The sequence below is a fragment of the Eptesicus fuscus genome, chromosome 16 (assembly GCF_027574615.1).
Source record: "Eptesicus fuscus isolate TK198812 chromosome 16, DD_ASM_mEF_20220401, whole genome shotgun sequence".
Lineage (NCBI taxonomy): Eukaryota > Metazoa > Chordata > Mammalia > Chiroptera > Vespertilionidae > Eptesicus > Eptesicus fuscus.
In genome coordinates, this window is record NC_072488.1 from 59313092 (window position 1) to 59335075 (window position 21984).

Genomic DNA, 21984 nt, shown 5'->3' on the forward strand with positions numbered 1-21984 from the left:
CGCCATCCCTTCTGAGCCTCTGTCCCTTCATTTATAAACTGAGGGTTCTAGCAAGAGAGTTGCTGACATTCCATGGACCTCTATGAACAGAGTAGCATTTTCCAAAGTGTGCTGATGGATGCTTTGTGCAAAAAGGATCCTATGTTCAAATTCGGTGAATGCTGGGCTAACGTTAAATAGGCTTGTCTCAGAATTTAAAAACCATCATTTCCACCATGTTCTACCTATTAGAAGTCATTAAATCCAGCCTATATATAAGGGGAGGGGTTAGTTAGTGTTCACCTTTTGAAGAAAGTGGTGCCAACAAACTGGTGGACATACCTTAGAACCACCACTCTGAGCATGGTTTGGATTCAGGATCTAGATAAGATGATCTTGTGCGATAGATGAAACATATTTTCAAAATTTTTAATATGTCAGTGTTTTTCTGAGTGTGTATTACAAAGTTTAACCAGTCCAACTACCCTTTGAGTCCTCTGACATGACTGCTTAGATTAACACTAGATTTTAAAATGATGCTTCGAGAAGAGGGGCCATGTGTGCTGCTGCTGTTGGGGCTGTTTTGACCACTTTTCTGTTGGGATCTTAGAGTTTATCTAACACAATCTAAGTGTTAAGGAATCGGAACCTGGGTAGGTGCACAAAGGACTAAAGTTGTAGCTGATGAGAAGTTGTCCAAGTGTCTTTAGGCCAAGGGAGTCCCATGGGCTACAGACAGCGTCCTTCTGTGGGCAGACCCGAAGGGCTGGAAGGTGAGGCCTGTGGAGGGAGCAGGGGACAGATTGGCGCTGACACTGCTTTGGGATATTCCCAGCTGAAGACACAGGTGAAGACCCAAACCGAGAACCCGATCTGGAACCAGATCCTGACCTTACAGATTCAGGTATTACCATCCCATCATGCCTGCCCTCCTCCCCTGCCCCACAAACGGAAAGGATGTTTGGATGTTGGTGTGTGTATCAGTGTGGTGGAAGGGGGGGCCAAGAAGCACGTGAGGGGGGAGGGCTCTGCCTGATAGGGAGCACGAGGAAGCCCAGGACTATTGTGGAAAACCTTACTACATCCAGGATTAATAAATAAGTGGGCCATTCAACTGACCGTGCCAGAAAACTTAAATGTGTCCTTTCACTTACATTAAATAACAAAACAACCGTGAAGATTGTTTTGTTATTTAATGTAAGACTCGTTCTAAACTGTGGTATGAATTATCTCCTAGGCCAAATGCCCAGAATAGAATGTCAGCTCTTTGTTGATGGCCTAGAGGTACCATGGGCCCATATTCTGGGCTACATGTGGTTGGGCTATTGGTTCCTACACTAAATGCCCAAGAGGCTCTTCTGTGTGGCGTTCTGAGGCCTGATTTTTATAGCCTTGCAGTCCTTCTCGGTCACTTGTCAATGGTGTGGATGCCGGTTCTCTTCAAGCCCTGGCAGCCAGGCTTCCAAGAGCCGTGTGCACAACGAGGGGAGGCAAGTCTGAGGGAACCTGAGCACTCTCATGAGCGCAAGGCACAGAACTCAGGGCGCCATCTATTCGGCCACCCAGAGAGTGTTTGGGTTCCTTATCTTACATTTGTGAGACAAAATTAACTAAAGAACTCCCCTCTTCCCTCCTTTGGAACCTCCTCCTCACTCTCTTAGAAGCTTCCCCAGTCTGCCTCCTAGTGAGTCATCATTTTTAACCATTCCACGTAATCCCTACCTCCTTAGGTGATTTTATAGTCTCTTAAAGTAGGATGAGAGTTTAGAGGGCCAAGTTCATCCCCCACCCTTGTCAAGCTCACCCTCACCTGTGATGAGGCAGGAGCCTCAGATGCTCAGCTGCCATTAGGCTCAGAGCCAGCGGCCCAGGCCAGGCCTCCTCCATCCCTGAAGAGGCCTTCCAACAGTTAAAGGCATCCATGCATCCCCTGGGCCCTCACCCATTTCTGACAGGACACGATGTCCAGGACTGGGACCGCTTGGATGCAGGCCTGATTATTACTGGTCCTCTGGAAATGCAGCAGAAAGGTGTGAGCCTCACTCTGATGTGGCAGGATGTAGTCACCCTGCACAAACGGTAGCCTCTGAGGCCAGCTGGTCAGGGCCCCAGCAAGGCAGACAGCAGGGGGAGCGCTACTGAAATGGGGGGGGGGGCACTTTATAGTCCAGGGGCCCCCGGACAGGAGGGGAGCCAAGGCAAGGAAGTGAGAGGAGAATTTCCAACAGGGAAGCTGGAAAGGTAGTTTACCCATGAATTTGAATTTGGTGGATTCATAACTTTGGAAGACCTGGGTGCCTGCTGGTGCGCATGTCTCCACTTCAACATCCTTCCTTCACCTGGGTAATTTCCTCATTTCTTAATGCCCAGCTGTTCAACTGGAAAGCCTTTCCCTACCTCGCCTTGGCCCCCAGCCTGCACAGCAAAGGGGGAATGCACGAGGAGAATGGAGAACTGGAAGGATCCCAGCAGGGCCCCAGGAACTGCTATGGGGGAAGAGGAGGCCTTGGCTGAGAAGATAGGGGACCTACTCAGGCCTCAACCTGACAGCTGTTTTAAACATGGACTTTTTTGTTGTCTTAATTAAAGGAACCCGGTAGCAGAGTAGAGCTATGACTCAGAAGCATGGATTCCAATCCTGACTCCACCCCTTACTGTGTGACCTTGAACAAGTCCCTCTGCTTCTCTGGGCCTCATTTCCTGTCTGCAAATAGGGACAGTCCCAGCCCTCACTGGGCTTAGGCAGTGTTGTTAGGAGCTCTGAGGCTGCCTCGGCCCTCACACCTAACGTGAGAACTTCAGGAACTCAGCTTCTCTGTGCCTCAGTTTTCCTGTCTGAAAATGGGACTAAGAATAGCACCTAGCTAATGGGGTTGTTGGGACTCAGTTGGTACAGGAGATCATTCAGTACAGGTCGGGGGACATGGGACACCCCCCCCCCCCTTCCATGGATAGCCATTGTTGTTTACTCTTTATGGAGATAGATGACCCACTGGTTGAAGTTAACTGCTGACATGATGGAGATATTCTAGGCTCAAGACTTCCCCCTTGAGAGGGTTTGGTATTTATACTATGCCGGGCTGTGTGAGGACTGTACTCATGAAATCCACAGTCCCAGAGGCCCCAGGTCTCCCGGGTCCTGAGCTTAAGCAATTAGGGGGCCATTTGAAGAACAATAATACAAAATGATCATGAGACACAGCCCTAGCCTCTCCCAGGGCTTTGCAATGACCCATGCAAGAAGGGGTCCTAAAGCTTAGGGTCCAGAAGCTCCCGTGGTAAATCCATCTTGGCTGTAGTTAATGGCTTGTTGGTAACTAAGCCAGGCCTTGGACCTGGACCCAGGACTTCCAAGTGCGTGTGGTCTCTGTGAGGACTGGACCCTCCAAGCATGAACACACACCCACTGTGTCTCTCGCCTCCCCCTGCAGCTCCCCTGCCTCTCCAGCTACATCAAGTTCAGAGTCTGGGACTGGTGAGCAACCAGGTGGAGGCTGGAAAACATGCCGGGGAGGGGGAAATTGGAGCTGGGTCAGGGGCTCAGCCAGCAGTCTGCGTTTCTCTCCAGCCCCAAGGGCAAATTCTGGAGTGAAATCGGGACTGTCAGCCTGATACTCAACCAGATCTCGTCCACCGGAGCAGAAATGGAAGGCAAGCAACCCCCCTGCCCCCCTCCAGTGCCTCTCGCACCTGGCCGCCCTCTCACCCTCTCTTCTTGCAGGAATGTACTCTGGTTTCCTACCCTGCTTTGGCCCCAGCTTTCTGACTCTCCATGGGGGTAAAAAGGCCCCTTTCCAGATCCAAGAAGAAGGCGCTGTAAGCCTCTCATGTCAACTCTAGGGAACAGAGGAGGTAAAACCGACCATGTGTGAGGCACTGGGGCCTGGGAGATGCCTGGGGAGGATCCAGCCCTGGTTTCTGTCCACCACATGCTGGTAGAGAACATGAAGCCTGTATGTAAATGGCCGTGAATGTGTGGGACGCGTGCCATGGCACAAGAAAGGAACAGATGGAGGGCACTGAGATGGGATCCTGGGTAAGATTTTCAACAGGTGGAAAGGACCTATGAGACAAAAGAAGCAGCAAAGGTAAATGTAGAAATGCACTGGGGTTATTTAGACCTGGTGACAAATGCCAGAAAACCAAGTCCAATTGACTTACAAGAGGGAATGGGGCTGGAAGGCCTCTGAGTGAGGAAGAGGCAGGCGCCAGAACCTCAATGCCATCAGAAGACTCTCCCGCTCTCTCCATCTCTCATCTCCGCTGCTGTCTAGCCCTGGCCTCATTCTTTCCCACTGCAGTCAGGTTTCCATGCTGGTACTGTGTTCCCGGGACTCTCTAACAGGGCCAGGGAAGCATTCTCATTGGTGTCCTTAGGTCACATGTGCTTCCCCTGGGCCAATCACTGTGGCCAAGGCACAGGACATGCTCTGATTGGCCAGGCAGGGAGAACACAGACTAGTTATCACAGTACCCTTCCAGCAGGAAGCATTTATGGGATCTGCAGGCCAAATGCATGAGGGGGAGGAGCAAGCTAAAAGGTGCAGAAGAAGAGTCAGGGCCTGAAGCAAGCATGTCAAACTCACGGCCGGCGGGCCACATGCTGCCCACAACGAATATTTTTGGGGCCAGCCAATATAACGGTATGTAAGAAATGTTTTAATAAAAATTTCATAACTTAATTTTTACAATATCCTGTTATACAAAATTATTAATATCGAACTACAACGTTCACTAATGACTGATTACTATAAACATGTTGCATTCATTTCCCTTATGCATCTTAGGCACAGGCGAACCATTTCCCTCCCTTAATACTAGCAGCGAATGTTTTAGCAGCCAATGGCCATGTCATTAGTCTTGGACTGACTTGTTTGGTGTGCACAACAGGAAATATTTTGCTTTCAGAGAACAAGAAAAACAGGCTTATTTGCGTTACACTTATTAATTTGTGCAGTTATTCAGTGTCTGGTAAGTTAATGTTCAAGAAAAAATATTAATTTTTATTAAAATGTTCTCTGATTTTATGTTAATGGTGACTCATTTATTTCAGCCCTTTGTATTCAGCATGTCTCTATCGAAATAAACCTACATTTCTATGAAAATTGAAGCTTTTGCTTTTTTGTGGCCCACATAAACTTCAACCTTGTTTATTTGGCCCGTGTTAGCCTTTGAGTTTGACATGCTTGGCCTAGAGGTTTCCAGGAACACTGTGTCTGGGGTCTGGAATTCCTCCCTGGGGTTGAAGTTACTGGACAATTGTGTCTTTAATGCAGAGGTGTTGGGAGATTGGCCTGCTCTGTTTCTCTCATCCCCTCTCTCCCCACTTTCCTCTCTCTTATCTTAGAGTATCCCCAGCTCTGTTAAGGACGGTTTGGAGTATCGAGGTCGGGTCTTCCTGGAGTTAGTCACCAACATCAAGTCCCAGCCAGACACTAGGATAAAGGACCTCTCCCAGGAAGTGACCAGTGTAGAGGTAACCCAGGAAGAAAGGGGCCCTCTGCCCACCCCAATCAGTGGCCACAAGCTGAATGTGGTAATGGGTGCATGAGGATGGTGGTCAATCCACCTGAGTCTTTCCTGAGCCGCTAGAGCATCCTGCTGTGCCAAATCCCAGGTGGCCAGGGGACCTAGTAAAGACAAGATAAGGCTTTGGCTTAAGGAAAGTGTCATCTAGTTAAGCAGGAAGATTCTAAGAAGTATTCCAAGAAGCTTGGATTTCTTCCTGAAGGCAGGGGAAGGCCATTGAGGCAGCAAAGTGTTGAGAATAGGAGGGAGTAAGGTAAGGCACTCACTCACTCACTCACTCAAGAGAAATGGTACAGTTACAGGGGAAGAGCTTTATAGGAGAGAGCTGGTTCCAAAGGGACTCTGAATGATCAGAGCCACCAACTAACAGGACATAAGAAGTGAAACCCATTCCCCTGAGCTGATGCCCATTTTCTGCCTCAGGTGGGAGAGAGAAGTTGCAGATGGTACTTGGAGACAAGTGCATAGCAACTTGGCTGGAAAGTGGAGGGAGACAAGATCAGGTGGTAGCTGAGGGGAGAAGGAGGGCTGTGTTTAAGACAGGGGAGACCTGAGCTAAGGAACAGACTGGGAATATGCAAGAGTAGGGCAGAGGTTGGCAACAGAAACAAGAGAGGAGCTAAGATGATAGAAAGAGGCCCCTGAGCAGATGGGAGGCTTGGTGGGAGGAGGGGGCTTGAGAAGGGGCAAGAAAGGATGTATGTGTGCAACTTCTCCATGCACCCCTGCCCACACTCAGTCTCATCTGAGAAGAGCATTCAGGCCCAAAGGAGAAGAGTGGTGTGGTCCAACACGGGTGTAGGTAGGTGGCCCAACCACAGCCTCACCTGACCATCAAGAAGACCCTCTTGCCCAGTTTCAGGAAGGGAAGGAACCAGGGTTGGCTGGGTGGGGGAGGGGCAGGTGATGGAGATCCTGGAAGGAACTGCCTCCTTGATCAGCCAGGTGAGTAGGAGTCAAGGCAAGGCATTGAGTGGGGGTGGGTTTCAGTGATGGTCTAGCTCACCTCATCCTTGCCCCTTCCTGTCTTTATAGCCTTGTTCATCTTGGCTTATGTGCTGGGGGGATGGGGGTTATTGTTTTAGAAGCACAAGAACCGCCAAAAGTATGGGCTGTGCATCATCTTCCTTTCCTGTACCATGATGCCCAACTTTAAGGACCTGATCCAATTCGAGGTCAGCATCGGCCACTATGGAAACAAGATGGACCAGAATTACAAGCCTCTCGTCTCAACTACACAGTATAGCCCAGTGATATATGATGGTAATAGTCAAATCCAGCCAAGAGGTGGAGAGCATCCCCTGCATGCCAGGCTCTGGACCTTGTAAGGGTATTAGCTCATGGAACATTCACAGGCATTGTTAACCCATGGTTCACACATTAGGAAAGTGAGCTTTACGGAGGTGAAGTCACCTGCCAAACATTGCACAACTACTGAGTGGTGAGCCCACAAGAGTTGAAACCAGGTCATGGCTTCAAGTTCTCCTCCACTACAACTCCCCCAATCCCATCTTCTCCCCCACTACCCTGAACTACTCCCATTCATCCATGCAACTTCCACCCACTGCTCATCTGCCTACCTGCTATCCATCCATTTCTCTTCATCCAATATCTACCTATTGAACACCCATATCGGGCACTAGAGAGAAACAGTCCTCAAAATACGGTGTCTAGGCAGCAGCATCAGTATTGCCTGGGAACTGTGAGAAATGCAGATTCTTGGCCCCACCCCAGTCCTAAAGAATCAGAATATCTGGGGATGCGGCCCCACAATCCGATTTAGCAAGCCCTCCAGGCGATTTGGATGCTAATGTTTGAGAATCGCTGCTCTGGAGGAATATGGGCTCCCTTTCACCTTCATCAGCTTCACCATCTCATCACCCATTGAGAGGCTTTCCTCTCAGCTGACAGTCACTGTATTCCTCTTCTCTGCCTGTTCTTTTAAGAACAGCTTTATATATGTGTGTGTGTGTGTGTGTGTGTGTGTGTGTGTGTGTGTGTGTGTATGTATATATGTATACACATATATATACATATATATACATATATATGGCTAATATGCAAAGTGCCCCTGCAGGAGTTTGACTGGGAGACAGGGAGTTCTATCGCTTACTATGACGTGTGCTGACCACCAGGGGGTGGCACAGAAAGAAGGAAGGCCCACAGCAGCCGGCAGCCAGGGAAGGGAGGCCCAGGTCCACAGCCAGAAGGCCCCAATCGGCCCTGATCACCAACCAGGCTTTAGAGACTCTACCTGTGCATGAATTTCTCACCAGTACTTGATGGTGCCCAGTTTGAACTTTTTGCCAATCTGGTGAATGTATGTTATAATTGAATTTATTTGGGTGTAAATTATATAGGTTTCAGGTGTATAATTCTATAATACATCATCTGTATATTGTATTGTGTGTTCACCACCCCAAGTAATCTGGTGGATGTAAAATGGTATCTTATAAGATCTTCATTTGCATTTTCCTGATTTACGAACGAAGGCTGAGCATCTTTTCACATATTTACAAACATTTGTTCTTCCTCATCTGTAAAAGCCTATATACCTTTTTATCCATTATTCTATTTGGCTGTATTTTTCTTACAGACTTATATATTACTAGAGGCCCGGTGCACGAAATTCGTGCACTGGGGGGGGGGGTGTCCCTCAGGCCAGCCTGCACCCTCTCCAATCTGGGACCCCTCGGAGGATGTCTGACTGCCAGTTTAGGCCCGATTGTGGGATCGGGCCTAAACCAGCAGTCGGACATCCCTCTCACAATCCGGGACTGCTGGCTCCCAACTGCTCACCTGCCTGCCTGCCTTATCACCCCCTAACCATTCCCCTGCCAGCCTGGTCACCCCTAACTGCCCTTCTCTGCTGACCTGGTCACCCGCAACTGCCCTCCCCTGCCAGCCTGGTTGCCCCTAACTGCCCTCCCTTGCTGGCCTGGTTGCCCACAACTGCCCTCCCCTGCCAGCCATTTTGGGGTGGCCATCTTTGACCACATGGGGGTGGCCATCTTGTGTGAGGGTGTGATGGTCAATTTGCATATTACCTCTTTATTACATAGGATTACTTGCAAACAGTCTGTGACTTCTTTTTTTTTTTTTCAGGTTTATAACTTTATTAGGCAGTCAGCAGTTAATTCTCATCCACATTAACTGTTTGCAGATTTTTATGCATTCATTGATTGATTCTTGTATGTGCCCTGACCAGGGAATGAAACCGCAACTTTCACACATCTGGACGATGCTCTAACCCACTGAGCTACCTGGCTAGGGCACTTTTTATTTTCTTAATGGTGTCTTTTGATGTGCAAACATTTAATTTGGAAGAAGTCCATTTTTTTTTCTTTTATGGTGTCATATCCAATCCAAGAATTGTTTGCTTAACTCAAGGTCATGTAGGTTTCCTCCTCTTTCTTCTTCTAAAAGTTTCACAGTTTTAAAGTTTTACAGTTTTAGTCTTACATTTAGCACTATGATCCATTTTGAATTCCTTTGCATTTCCCCCCAGTACCATTTGTTAAAAAGATTATCCTTCTCCCAATGTTCTATTGTTTAGGTTTTCTACTCAGGGGCCCCGTTTGGGTTCCACAGCTCTTGGTTTTCTTCTGTATCTGTCCTTTTCCACCAGTCCTTCTTGACGCTTTCCATTTCCTTCGGCCACTTTTCTTGTTTCTATGCTTCTGACTGCATTATCTGCAAGGTCTACTCTCTCCAGGGCTGCTTTTTCTACTCTGCTTCCTTTCTGCGATGCTTCTGTTTTCCTTTTACTTGTTTTCTGAGTTTTGCTGGCTCCCATTTCCTCGTCTGACTCCCCAGTTCCTTCTGGGAGTGTGTTTTTGCTGGCACTTTCTGCTCCCTGCTCTGTCAGGCTGGGCTCCCTGCTGTCTGTCTTGGTCCTCAGGTCTCCGCAGGTGACTTCTGCTGCACTTCACCCCTGGGGGCTCCTAGGGCCATCACAGTTGCTTTTGGCAGTCCTTGGGTGTATTTTGAGTCTGAAGATTATATCTGTCTCCTTGTTTTGCTGAAAATGGAGTTATTTTCCTTCTCCTTGTTGCTTTTGTACGCCATCCAAGAGTAGAAGAAGAAAATTGCCGTTTTGTGTCCTCATGCTCCTATCTGAAAACCCCAGCCTGGGATCTCTGCTTGTCTATCGTCCTAATCATTCCCTCAGTGCCAGGGTCTAAAGCTGGTGCCTTCCAACAATTCTGAAAAATTATACGATACTTTTCTTTGAAAATGACCCCCCCCCTTCTCTCTTGTATCTCCTTCTCAAATTCACTCTACCATCTGTGGAAGTTCTAATTTTATTCTTCATATTTTAAATCTCTCTTCCATATTTGACATATCTCTGGGCTGCATTCTACACCATTTCTTCTAGGGCTTCTAGAAAAGGCTGTAGGTGGCCATTTGATTGACCACTTTTTGGCAGCTCCTGTCCTCCTCTCCCCTCTTCTTCCACATAGCATTCTCCACCGTTTGACACACTGCATTTTATGTATTTATTTTGTCTTCTTTGCCCCCACTGTTTTTTTAAATTCTTAAGTAAACTTTGTATGTGAGTATAACATGTCTATGGAAAAGTACACAAACTGAAGTGTCCAGTTCAGCAAAGCAGACGTACCCCTGTCACGACATCCAGACCGTGGAAGAGCCCCGACACCCCAGAGGCCCCTGGACCCGCCAACCCCAAGGGCAGTCGCTCGCCTAGCCTCCAGTTCGTTTTGTCTGGTTCTTAACTTTATATCAAAGAAATCATATAGTATGTATTCTCATGTGTCTGGCACCTTTTGCCCATTATTTTGTTTGTGAAATGCATTCACAGACCCAGATGTTGCTGGGAGTAGTCACAGCTCATTCTCATTGCTGTGTAATGTTCCATTGTGCAAATAGACCATCATTTTTTAAATATACTTTATTGATTTTTTTTACAGAGAGGAAGGGAGAGGGAGAGAGAGTTAGAAACATCAATGAGAGAGAAATATCATGAGAGAGAAAAAAATTGATCAGCTGCCTCCTGCACACCCCCCTACTGGGAATGTGCCTGCAACCAAGGCACATGTCCTTGACTGGAATCGAACCTGGGACCCTTGAGTCCGCAGGCCAACGCTCTATCCACTAAGCCAAACCGGTTAGGGCTGTACTATCATTTATTTGTCCTTCTACTTCTGAGGGAGATTTCAGTGGTTTCCAATTTGGGGCTATGACGAATGGAGCTGTGATGAACATTTTCTGTCTTTTGATAATGCCGTGTGCGCCTTGCGGTTGGGTGTACACCAAGGAGCTGAACTGCTGGGTTAGAGAGCGTGCACTGGTTCTAAGCTGCTCATTTTCTTGGAACTTTACTTGTGGAACCCTTTGGGACTTGGATAAAGCGTCATGCCCCAGAGAGGGTTTGTCTTTTTTCCCTCTGGTTACTTGGGGCACTGCCAACCAGAGACCACTTTAAATTTTCCGCAGACCCTACAGGTGGCCTGAATGCAGAATGCAACCTGCATGAGGGCCCGCTTGTGGTAACAAATTTTGGGGAAATTTCCCTGTCCCCTTGCCCCAGAGCCATGCTGGAGGCAGGTATGTTTCCTCGCCGTGTTCTTCTGTGCTGTGGGTTATTTTTCATTGACTGAGGGTTTAGGTTTTGAGGTGCCAGCTCTACGTGGCGTATTACTTTGCTGGGGCTGCCATGACCAAGCACCACAGACTGGGTGGCTGATAGCATCCCAGTCCTGGAAGCTGGGCATCTGAAACCAAGGCGTCGGCAGAAGCGGCTCCTTCTGGTGGGTCTGAAGGGCAGGCTCCAGGCCCTCTCCCAGCCTCTGGTGGCTGCCTGCATGTTCGGTGTGCCTTGGCGTGTAGACACAGCACTGCATCTCTGCCTCTGTCTCCCTCTGTCTCTGTCTTCACAAGGCCACCATCCCCTCCTGTCTCTCCTCCTCTTATAAACACACCGGTCATATTGGGTTAAGGACCCAGCCCACTGCAGGATGACCTCATCTTAACTAATTACAGCTGCAATGAATGACCCTATTTCCAAATAAGGCCGCATTCTGAGGTACTGGAGGTTAGGACTTCAATTCAACCCATACCACATGGAGTCTCCTGCTAGACTGCCCACCGTGGCAGCGCTAGGCTTTCTCTCCCTGACCCCTGAGCCCGGGCAGTTGCCAAAAAGAAGTACAAGTTCTCCAAGATTTGCCAGAAACTCAGAGGACAGGAGCCAGCTTGCTTCCACTTGCCTCCGACATTCTGCTTTATTTTTGGCTTCTGTGGTTTTCTTCCTTTTGCGTCAACCCAACAACACACCTCAGAGAAAGATCCCTAACGTTTCATCTAGGTTCCTCCCCTCATTTCAATAAGAAACATGGCCAGGAACCCACTCATCGTGGGTTTAATCCCGACCCCCTCCTCCGCACTGGCAGGGCCTTTATGTTAGATGCCTGCCCGTCCCAGCCAAACCCTCGGTCTCCTCCTGAGCCCAGGGCCCACTCCTCCCCGGCCACCCAGAGGTAGACCTGCCTCCAGTCATGCCTCTTGCCTCAGTATCTCGCTTGAAGGTAAGGGCATGGGGCTGTGCAGCTAGACGCCTGCTTTATGGCCGCCTGGTGGTGCCACTTCAGGCAAACTACTTCCCAGCCACAGCCTGGCTTGTCCCACCTGCACACTGGGGGCTTTGAAAGGCTGCGTGACACCCCGAGCATGATGGGTACTCGATCAGGCGGCCCACCCTCTGGTGGGAGGGCTCCAGTTAGCATTCTTAGCAGATGGCATCCTGGAGGAATGAAGTAGCTCAGTTAAGGTCCTCTGAGGGACACACTGAGAGGAGACCTCCCAGAGACACTCAGACACACACCCCTCACCCCACCCCCGCTTATCTTTGTGTCTCAGGGAACATCTACAATTATGTGCCCTGGTACAACACCAAGCCGGTTGTGGCCCTGACCTCCTACTGGGAGGACGTCAGCTTCCGGGTGGACTGCCTCAACCTTCTGCACTTCACTCGGGACCGCCTGGTGAGTGGGGAGGACCTGTCACCGAGGGGAGGTTTGGGATAAGGAGTCACAGTCAGAGGGAACCGGTCCCTGGGCTCACGCATGCCCTCCACACCGAGTGAGATGGAAGTGCCTGACACGGGCTGGGCTCTGAAGACACCGAGATGAGTCAACACAGCCGCTGTCCTCGGCCTCGGCCTCGGGGAAGTCAGAGGTGCGCGTAGTCCGCCACGGCGCAGCCAGGGCTTCAGAGGCTGAGCAGGCACGGGCCACGGGGCAGAGACTGGGCGGGGGAGGGGAGATATGGAGGAGGTGTTCGAAAAGGAGGTGACACTTGAGCAGAGCCCTCAAGAATGAGGACTTTGCTGGGGGCATCGGGGGTTTAGAGAAGGGAACAATGTGCAAAGCCATGGAGATGTGAAGGTCGAGGGTGGTGGGGGCATGGAGGTGAGTGAGAATAAGGCCAGAAAGCTGGGAGAGGTCAGATCACAAAAGGTCTTAGGTGTCTGTTAAGAAAAGAAGCCACTGTGGTTTTAGACAGGAGAGCCACTCAGATATGACTGGTGCCTCCACTCAGATATGACTTCCTGGCACATGGGAAGGGAAGCCCACATCGGGATCTGTGCCCCTCCTCGGTCCATCTACCCTGGCTCCTTCCTGCTCCTCCTTCTCCTGTGGGAAGGTGGGAAGGGTGTGTGGGATCGTCACTCCGCAAGGGCCCATGACAGCCTTGGACTGGCATCCCCAGGTTGCCCATCACAGGTTCCCAAGTCTTGACTGAAAATGTCGGGCGAGCCGGGGCCGGTTTGGCTCAGTGGATAGAGCGTCGGCCTGCGGACTGAGGGGTCCCAGGTTCGATTCCGGTCAAGGGCATGTACATTGGTTGCGGGCACGTCCCCGGTGGGGGGTGTGCAGGGGGCAGCTGGTCGATGTTTCTCTCTCATCGATGTTTCTAGCTCTCTATTCCCTCTCCCTTCCTCTCTGTAAAAAATCAATAAAATATATTTTAAAAAGAAAAGAAAAGAAAAGAAAAGGTCGGGCGAATCAGCCCTGTAGCTGCCTGGGTGCCCCATGCTCACCTGCTCTCTTTCTCCTACTGGGCAGAAAGCCAACCTGGACACCCTGAAATCTATGCGGAACCCGAGGGACCCCGCCCTACTCCCCCAGTGGAGGAAACTGCTGAGGGACCTGGTGGAGGACTGCAAGTAGGAGCAGGGCACCTCATCTGAGCTGGGGTCCCCGACGGCGCCCTCCCCACGCTGACCCCACCTCCTCAGATCTCTCCCTGCCTTGAGACCCAAACCACAGAGCAGCTTCTCCTCCCCCATCAGGCCTTGCAGAAAATGGCCCTCACCTTCCCCACCTCCCCCGACCCCACCCTGAGCACTGTCCCTGCTGTCCCCACTCCGCACCTCGCGCTCCCACCAAACCAAGCCTCTCAGTGTTTCCAGACAAGCCCTGCCCGGCCCGGCCCCACCCCTTCCCCCTGCTGCTCCTCTCCACAAGGCCCTCTTCAGGGGTCTAACTGTTCCCGAAGATTCCTTGTGAGGCCTCTGCCTGCCCCGCACCCCATTTGGATCCCCACTGCTACACCTCGGGGTTTGGTTGCCTCACACCCCTCTGCAAGAGGTGTGAGCATAGGCCTGGCTCACTGCAGGGACTGGGAGGGTGGGGAGGGGGTGGGGGATGAGAAACTGGGGGCCAGGCCTGCGGTGAGCAGGCTACTCAGGAGGGGTGGGCCGGGCTCCCTGCGTTAGGCCAGCAGGGGCTGGGCAGGATCGCGAGTCCAGGGAGGGCACATTGGCCTCAAACAGGGCCCGAGGCCATGAATGGCCCAGCCCTCTCCTCCTGGTCCTGGCCACAGGCACCCTCTGCCCTGCATGATCGATCAGCCCAAAGCCACGGAACTGGACAGGAAGAGGTGGCAGCTCCGCAGCCTCCTCCTCAAGGAACTGGCCCAAAAGGCCAAGGAAGTCCAGCCCAGGGACATGGTGGCCACCGTGGAGGGCTGGCTGTACCGCCTCAACGCCGTGCTCCCCGAGGTGGGCGCGGGACCCCTGGCCGGGAGCAGGCCGCGGAGCCTGTGCGCGGGCCTGACTCTCCTGCCGCGGCAGCCCCAGGTGAGCATCCCGGACGTGATGATCTGGCTGATGGCCAAGGAGCAGAGAGTGGCCTACGCACAGGTGCCCGCCCACAGTGTCCTGTTCTCCCCGACGGGGGCTCTGCACTGCGGCAAGTTCTGCGGGAAGACACAGACTCTGCTCCTGCAGGTGCGGAAGTGGGAGTCCTTGGGCAGCTCCGATCCTGGTGGGGGGGAGGCCCAGAACACCCCAGGGAGACTCCCTGAGCTCTGGGGGGCTCCCATGAGCCTCCCCGAGGGCCGGCCCCTGCCTGCTCCCAGGCCCTTTACCAGGCAAGTGGGGTGGAAGTCTCCAGAGGAAGGAAAGCCCATCAGCATGAGGCCGATGCCCAGTCCGTGACCCTAACAGTGTCCCCAGATTGCCTCCTCCGTCATCTTCACACCACACGTAGTTCGTCCTGTTCTCTCTCCCCTGGACCACAGTTGGGTGCAGGCCAACATAGTCAATGACTGTAAGGTTTGGGCACCAGCCCATCACATCAGACATAAGCCATAAATAAGGCTCCCACCCCCTGACCACAGCCCTGCTTCCAGCCCGCCCCCGGCCCCGGAGGCAGGTGGGGGCGCGTACCTGGCTTCCCACTGCGTCCTAGAGAGGTTCAACCTCCCTGGCCTGACCCCAGTCACCTCTCCTCCTCCGCCCTCTCAGGCCCCATCCCCTCAACAGTCAGGCCATGCTGGGCTCCCCCCACACCGGCCTGCCCTCTGCCCTCCCGCCATCTCGAGGCCCCTCTTGTGCCCGCTGAGTCCTCCTCATCCTGCAAGAAGCACTGGCACTTGATCCCTGGCTGTACCACTCGCTGGATTGTATGTCCGTGGCCACTGTTGGCCGTGCCCAGCCTCAGTCTGTTCCTCTGTAGAATGGGCTGGTGACCGTGACACCCGCTCACGGTGGTGTGTGAGGGTCAGAGCACACTGAGCACCGAGCCGGCACACGGTGAGAACGCAATCAGGGATCGCTAGGACCACTGTCAGTGTCACCGTCATCCCTGCTCCCCCCGGGCGGCACTGCCCCTCCCCTCAGCCCCAACTAGCGTGGGGTCACATGTACAACCGTCGGCTAGCTCAGCTCCGTGTGGGGCCCCTACTCCCGGGGCTCAGGGTGAAGGAGCAGGTGTGTGTGTGCCCCTCCCTCACCTGCACCCCTGCCCCGGGGGGCCCACACCCCTGTGGGCTTGACCTGCCTCTGACTCAGTACCCAGAGGGTGAAGGGCGGAAGGACTCGCTCCCGGCCCATCTCCGGGTCTGCATGTGGCTGGGCAACGTCACAGACAGCTGGGACCTGCAGCTGCTCCGAGAGGGCGAGGTGGTCGTGTACGCGGAGACGGTGAGCGGCCGGGGGGGAGAGGGTGGACGGGGGGCGAGGGGGACAGAAGTGAGGGAACTGCAATGGCCCGGCCCCGAGAAAACGTTCCCCGAGAATCGGATTCTGAAGGTCTGATGGAGAAAGGCAGCAGGCATCGGAGCGACCGCGGACACTGCCCGCTTGGGGTCCCCGGTTGACCAGCCACAGGCCTGTGGTCACTGAGGGGTCCCCTGGGGCCGGTCACTCCTCCCTAGTGCAGTTACGGGACTTTCTCCCTGTTGGTTCCGAGCATGTGAGTGAGCGAGGCTCCGGCTTGCAGGGGCCTGTCCATCACCAGCCGGGCAGCCTGGGGCCCCACACCCCCAGCTGGGTCCTTCAGGCCAGGCCGGTGGTCCCAGGGAGGGGGAGGCCTGGCACTGTCAGAGGGACAAGAAACGGGGCGCCTTCCCACAGGGCAATGAACCCAGGGGGTGGGTGAGCAGGGCTTAGGCTAAACTGTGAAAGTGGAAGGGAAGTGGGTTTGAGTTTCAGGCTTTGTAATTTACTGAATTAAACCACATTTCATGGTTCCTGAGTTGTGTGTGGCAGGTGGATATATAACACGCGTAACCAGCTCCTTTGTAGGGCTTGGAGACGCTGAGATGGGGACCCCGGAGGAAGTGCAGGGACCGCACACCCAGCAGGGGAACCTGGAAGCAAGGCCCAGAGGTTGCACAGAGGAGGCAAACAGTGGAGCAGGAGGGGCCCCGGGGTCAGCAGTGACACGGCAGACTGGCCCCACTTAGGGCTCTGTGCTGTCCCACTGTGCGCTGGGGAGGCAGCAGATACTGACTGCCTGCCCTCCACTCCCATCCCCAGTATGAGAACCAGGCCAAGTACAAAGACCAGTGGGGGCAGCAGGGGCTGTACCAGTCCCCCAACTTCTCTGACGTCCTGGGCCACAAGGCTCTCCCCAAGGAGGATTTCAAGGAGCCCTCGGGATGGCACTGGGAGGGGAAGTGGACGGTGGAGCCGCAGAGGAGGTAAGTCTTGGGTGCAGGGCCTGGAGCCTGTGTGCCCTGGCCACGCAGCCTGGAGCCAACACTTCTTTCTTCCGGGAGGCCGGTCAGCAGCAGCCTAGACAGGCAGGCACACAGCCACTGGAGCCCAGCTCTAGGGTTGGGGTGCCCAGGCAGAAGCCCTGCCCACCAGCCTGCCCTGCATGCCGGCCCACTGCCCAGCCTTGCCAGAGCAGGCGGGGCTCGCAAGGAGGGAGCACTCGGCCAGCACAGGAGGACCCCAGGGGTCTGGGAGTTTGGGGAGACGTGTTGGGAACTCGAGGTGTCGCTGCCCCCAGACTCCTCCTGGACACAGACATCAACAAGAGCCAGGTGCTGGAGGAGGTGTACGAGAACCAGCAGCGGGACCTCGCGGGGGCCTGGGTGCCGGCAGCCACCCCCAACACCGACGTGGTGAGCAGGGCGAAGGCACCTCGGGGCGCGGGGCAGTGCAGCCAGATGGCCACCTTGGAGGCTGGGTTGTCCAAGTGGAAAGCGCACTAGGCCAGGGGTTGCTATCTGAGCCCGTCCCCTCTGTGTGGACCCTGGGCTAGCACTGATGATGGCTCCAATGAGACGGCCCCCTCCGAGGGAGGAGGGACGGGGGCTGGGGCCGGTCTAAGCAGAAGTTGCTGTCCAGCAGAACTTGCTGTGACAATGGGAACCGCCTATATCTGCGCTGCCCACGTGTGGCTATTGAGGACTTGAAACGTGGCGTTGTGAGGGGGACGAACTGCACTGAGTTTTGTTTCATTTAATTGATTTATCTGTAAGCGGCCCCGGGAGGCCGGCGACTGCTGCACGGGACGGGGCGGTCACCCCCTCACGCTGGGCTCCCCTGGGCAGGTGGCCGCTGGGCTGGGGCAGGCGGCAGATCCAGGTGGCAGCCACACTCAAGTTTGCTTTCGGTCATTGCCATGGTTATTTCCTATTTATGGGGAGTGATGCTGATTTTCCACTGAGAGTGGACATAGAGTTTCCTTTTAAAAATATATTTATTTATAGTTTGTAAAGGCGAGTCGGTAAAGGCATATTCAGTGACTGTGAGTGGCACTGGACGTAGCAAGTGCCCTCTGCTCCCGGTCGAGCAAATGTGCGGGCCGGTGAGTGAAGGCGGCCCCTAGCTCAGACACCCCTCAGCCCGCCCGCCTCTCCACCCGCAGGACGGACAGCCCGTGGAGGCGCGGGAGAACATGAAGTGCCCCCAAGGCTGGCACGTGAAGAAGAACTGGACGGTGGAGCTGAACCACGCGGTGGACAATGAGGGTCAGTGCTCTGCTCACTGGCCGCGGGCAGGAGGGCCTGGGGCTGCCAGGGTCTGACACTGCCCACAGCCTGAAAACAGCCAAGCTCCCGGGTGGGATGGGCCTGAATCCCTGGGGGCCCCCCAGCCTCCGGAGAGCAGGGCTTGACCCTTCCCACAGACCTGGGCCCAGTGCGGAGGCAGGGCGGGCTGGAAGCACCTCTCAGTGCCTGAGCAAGGATCTGGCTCTGGAGCCGGGGTTCCCCCCGGGGGCTGCAGGGAGGTGCCCTCAGCAGGAAGACCTGGGCTCAATACACAAACCCTGCTACTCATGAGCGGTGGGACCTTGTATGGGTCACATGACATCTGAGCCTCACCTTCCTCGTCTGTGAGATGGGCAGCTGGGCCCAGGCCACCGAGGTGACACAGTGTGACCACACCTTCCAGGGCCAGAGAGACCTGGACACGAGGGCAGTGCTGCCCCTGTAGCCTGCCCTCTGGGGCCCATCTCTCCGGCTCCTCCAAGCCCCCCAGCCTGTGGGGCCTGGGCACCCACGCCACGGCCCTGCTCCTGCAGGCTGGGAGTACGGCGTGGGGATCCAGCCCTCCGGCCTGCCTCCGGTCTGGAACTCAGTGGAGAAGACCTACTACTCCTGCCGCCGGCGGCGCTGGGCGCGTGTGCGCTGCCGGAACCACGGGAAGCTGAACCTGGAGCAGGAGACCCTGTCCTTCCTGCAGCTGGTGAGGGGGCCATCTGGGCAGGAACATGGCAGGACCGCTGGCAGGGTCCACCCCGGGCCATGGCAGGAGGCTGTCCCTGCTGTCCTCCCTGCAGGACCACCCCGGCCCGAGCCAGGAGGAGGAGGGCTGGGAATACGGCACCATGGGCTCCAAGTTCAACCTGGACCCTCAGCCCCAGAGCCGGTTCCGCCGCCGCTGCTGGCACCGCAGGCTGGCCCCCAACAAGGACAAGGGCATCGCACCCATATTCCTCCTGGAGGGATCCTTGGTAAAGCTCAGAGGGCCCAGTACCTCCTCCCAGCACCCCACCCCCTGGAGCCCGGGCCCATGGAAGCATGGCAGCAGCAGATGCCCTAGGTTGGGGCACTGACAGCTGAAGGGTGGGAGTCTGCGTCCTGGATCCACATTGTCAGGCGTTGGAGGGTGGAGCCCAGAAGGGCAAAAGGGGGACCTGGGCATGGGCACCCAAGAGCCTCAGGGAGACTGTGGTGGGCAGGGGAAGGATCTGAAAAAGCAGGCCGAGAAGGAAGAGAACAGGCCGCCGTCACGGGGTCTCAGCAGAACGTTCAGGGGCTCCTGGAAGCCTGCCCCGGAGGACACCCCGCCGCCGCCCCACCTGCCTTTCATCTACTGCATCTTCAAGAGTGAGCACTTATCTGAGGCCCCGTATCTAAGGGCAGGGGGAGGGGAGAGCTGGGGTAGAGTCCTGGGGGCAGGTGACAGACTCCACTCCTCTCTTACCCAGAGCCCCACTACTACCAGCTTTTCTGCTACATCTACCAGGCCCGGAACCTGATGGGCAACCAGATCCAGACATTCCAGGGTAGGTGGCAGCACCTCTTCGCCCCCAGCTCCCCATGATGTGCCCACTCATAGTATAAAAAATATGGCAAAGGAAGAGGGTGACCGATATGCAGACCACCCCCCACTCCCAGCAGCTCATGGCCCTGGGTCGGGGAAAAGACACAAAAACAAGGAATACAAGGCAAGGCTGTTCTTGAGGTGTGTCCCCAGTGCTGTGCAATTAGGAGGGGGAGTTGGGGAGGCATCACCTCGTGGAGCCTCTTAGCTGGCCTTGAACAGGGAGGAGTTCATGAGAGCAAAAGAGAGTGACCATTTGGAAACCAACCACATGTCCCTTGTGTTGGACAGACGAGGGGTAGGGAGGAGGGGTGGCGATTGCTGGTCCTGTGCAGGAGGAGCCTGTCCTTTGTCCTGTGAGGAGGACCCACGGAAGGTTCCAGGTGGGTGAGTGCTCCGCCCTGTCCTGCTGGTGGCTCTGTGCAGGGAGCCAGGTTGCTGGAGGAGGGGCTGAGCCGGGCAGTGTCCTTTGGGCATCCGCACCTGTACTGAGAGGGCTATTTGATATCTCCGATGCCAAGGCCACTTGCTGATGCTGTGAAAAGGCAGCCACGTGTAGCCTGGTCCTCAGAACTCCTCCGGAGGAGCCACTGGCCCCCCTCCTCTGTGCCACCCAGGCCCAACCATAGCAGTGTAAAACCGACGTGGGTGGGACCAATGACCCTTGGCCTCTGCTTATGTCCCTTTGCTCTGTGGCTTACCCTGAGGTGGCTCCGGCACAGCGGGCAGTGGTGGGCTGCCCCCCCTGGGCCTCCCTGGGAGACGCCCTAGGTTGGGGCCCTGACAGGTGGCCCGGTGGCGGCCGGAGAGGAGAGCTTCACTCAGCTCAACAGTGAGACCGCCCCCCTCCTCCACCCTCCAGAGCCCTTCGTCCGGTTGGTCTTCTTGAACCACAGCCAGTGCACCCAAACCCTGAGGAGCTCTGCAGCCCCCACGTGGGCCCAGACGCTCATCTTCCAGCACCTCCTCCTGTACGAGAGCCCTCACGACACCAGGGAGAGCCCGCCGCTCGTGGTGCTGGAACTGTGGCAGCGGGACTCCCGGGTACGCGGGCTGGGCTGGGCAGAGGGGAACGCGCTCCAATGGGCCTGGCTCGCAGGGCATCGTGTACACATACCTGTTAGCCCTTTCCCTCGACTCATGGGATCCCAGGGGAGGAGCCAGGAGCCAGAATCCGCTAGCTTGGCACCCTGTTCTGCAAATGTCCCTCCCTCTAGGGCAAGGAGAGCTTCCGGGGACGGAGCACGTGGCCCCCAGTGGTCTGGCTGGATGTCCAACATCGGGTCTTGCCCCCCATGAGGTGGCATCCCTTTGCAAAAGAGTTGGGGGAGAAAGAGGGCGAGATCTTGGCATCCTGTGAGCTGATCCTTGAGACTGAGGTACTGGGAGAGGGCCCTGCTGGGAGGTGTAGTGCTCAGTGCCCCACCTTGCCCCATGCCCCTGCGACATGTTCCCACAGCCAGTGGTCCCTGACTCCACCCCCTACTCCTCCCCCCCACACACACACACACACACTCAGAAAGGCCTGGGGCCTGGAACCAGAACTCGGGGCCTGGGGAACCCAGCCAGCCTGCCCCTCTAACCTAGCATCTGCCCATGGGCTCAGGGCTGCCTCAGTTGAGCTCTTAGGGACCTGCTTGAGTTGCGGATGGAGATCAGTAGGACCAGCCCAGTGGGGCCTCGTGCTCCCTGGTCTCCCACCTCATCCCTTCAGAGTCTCAGAAGGAAGCTGCCAATCTTAAGTGTTCCCTGGAAGAACGGGGTCTTCACACTCCCCAAGAGCATGCAGCCCACGCTAAGGAAAATGGCGGTGGAGGTGATGATGGTTGGGGTGGGGAGGGTGGGAGGGGGGCAGGGAACGTGGAGCTCTCTGGTGACCCCTCCTGGGGTGGTCCTGACCCCCTGATCCAAAGCTGAGATGAAGGGGGATGAGAGAATGAAGAGCAGAAGCTCTGAGAGGACATGTTCAATTATTTTATTGCACACTCGCTGCAGGGAGTAGACAGGGACTCACTCACTCCCCATGGTGGCATCTGAGCCGCGTGCTGCCCCTGTGGCAGGGCTGCTCTCAGAAGGAAATGGGGCTTTGAGACAGTGACATGGGCCCAGTGGCAGACCAGAATTGGGCCAGGCCCTGACTCCAAGGCCAGACGAGTCTCTTTTCT

The 21984-nt window shown here is 54.8% G+C and overlaps 1 protein-coding gene across 1 annotated transcript in view; it reads left to right on the forward strand.

The window, feature by feature from the left end:
- The window catches only part of FER1L5 (fer-1 like family member 5), a 51068-nt gene that overhangs the window by 20747 nt on the left and 8337 nt on the right, over window positions 1–21984 (forward strand). Inside the window, exons 14-34 of the mRNA XM_028132721.2 lie at window positions 815–883; window positions 3411–3454; window positions 3548–3630; window positions 3701–3795; window positions 5327–5455; window positions 6594–6771; window positions 12388–12512; window positions 13596–13696; window positions 14356–14533; window positions 14606–14761; window positions 15827–15958; window positions 16796–16959; window positions 17274–17388; window positions 18138–18240; window positions 18795–19003; window positions 19077–19226; window positions 19455–19602; window positions 19704–19781; window positions 20682–20863; window positions 21037–21216; window positions 21549–21635. Of these exons, the coding sequence (XP_027988522.2) occupies window positions 815–883; window positions 3411–3454; window positions 3548–3630; window positions 3701–3795; window positions 5327–5455; window positions 6594–6771; window positions 12388–12512; window positions 13596–13696; window positions 14356–14533; window positions 14606–14761; window positions 15827–15958; window positions 16796–16959; window positions 17274–17388; window positions 18138–18240; window positions 18795–19003; window positions 19077–19226; window positions 19455–19602; window positions 19704–19781; window positions 20682–20863; window positions 21037–21216; window positions 21549–21635 (2706 nt within the window). The remainder of the gene's footprint in view (window positions 1–814; window positions 884–3410; window positions 3455–3547; window positions 3631–3700; window positions 3796–5326; window positions 5456–6593; window positions 6772–12387; window positions 12513–13595; window positions 13697–14355; window positions 14534–14605; window positions 14762–15826; window positions 15959–16795; window positions 16960–17273; window positions 17389–18137; window positions 18241–18794; window positions 19004–19076; window positions 19227–19454; window positions 19603–19703; window positions 19782–20681; window positions 20864–21036; window positions 21217–21548; window positions 21636–21984) is intronic.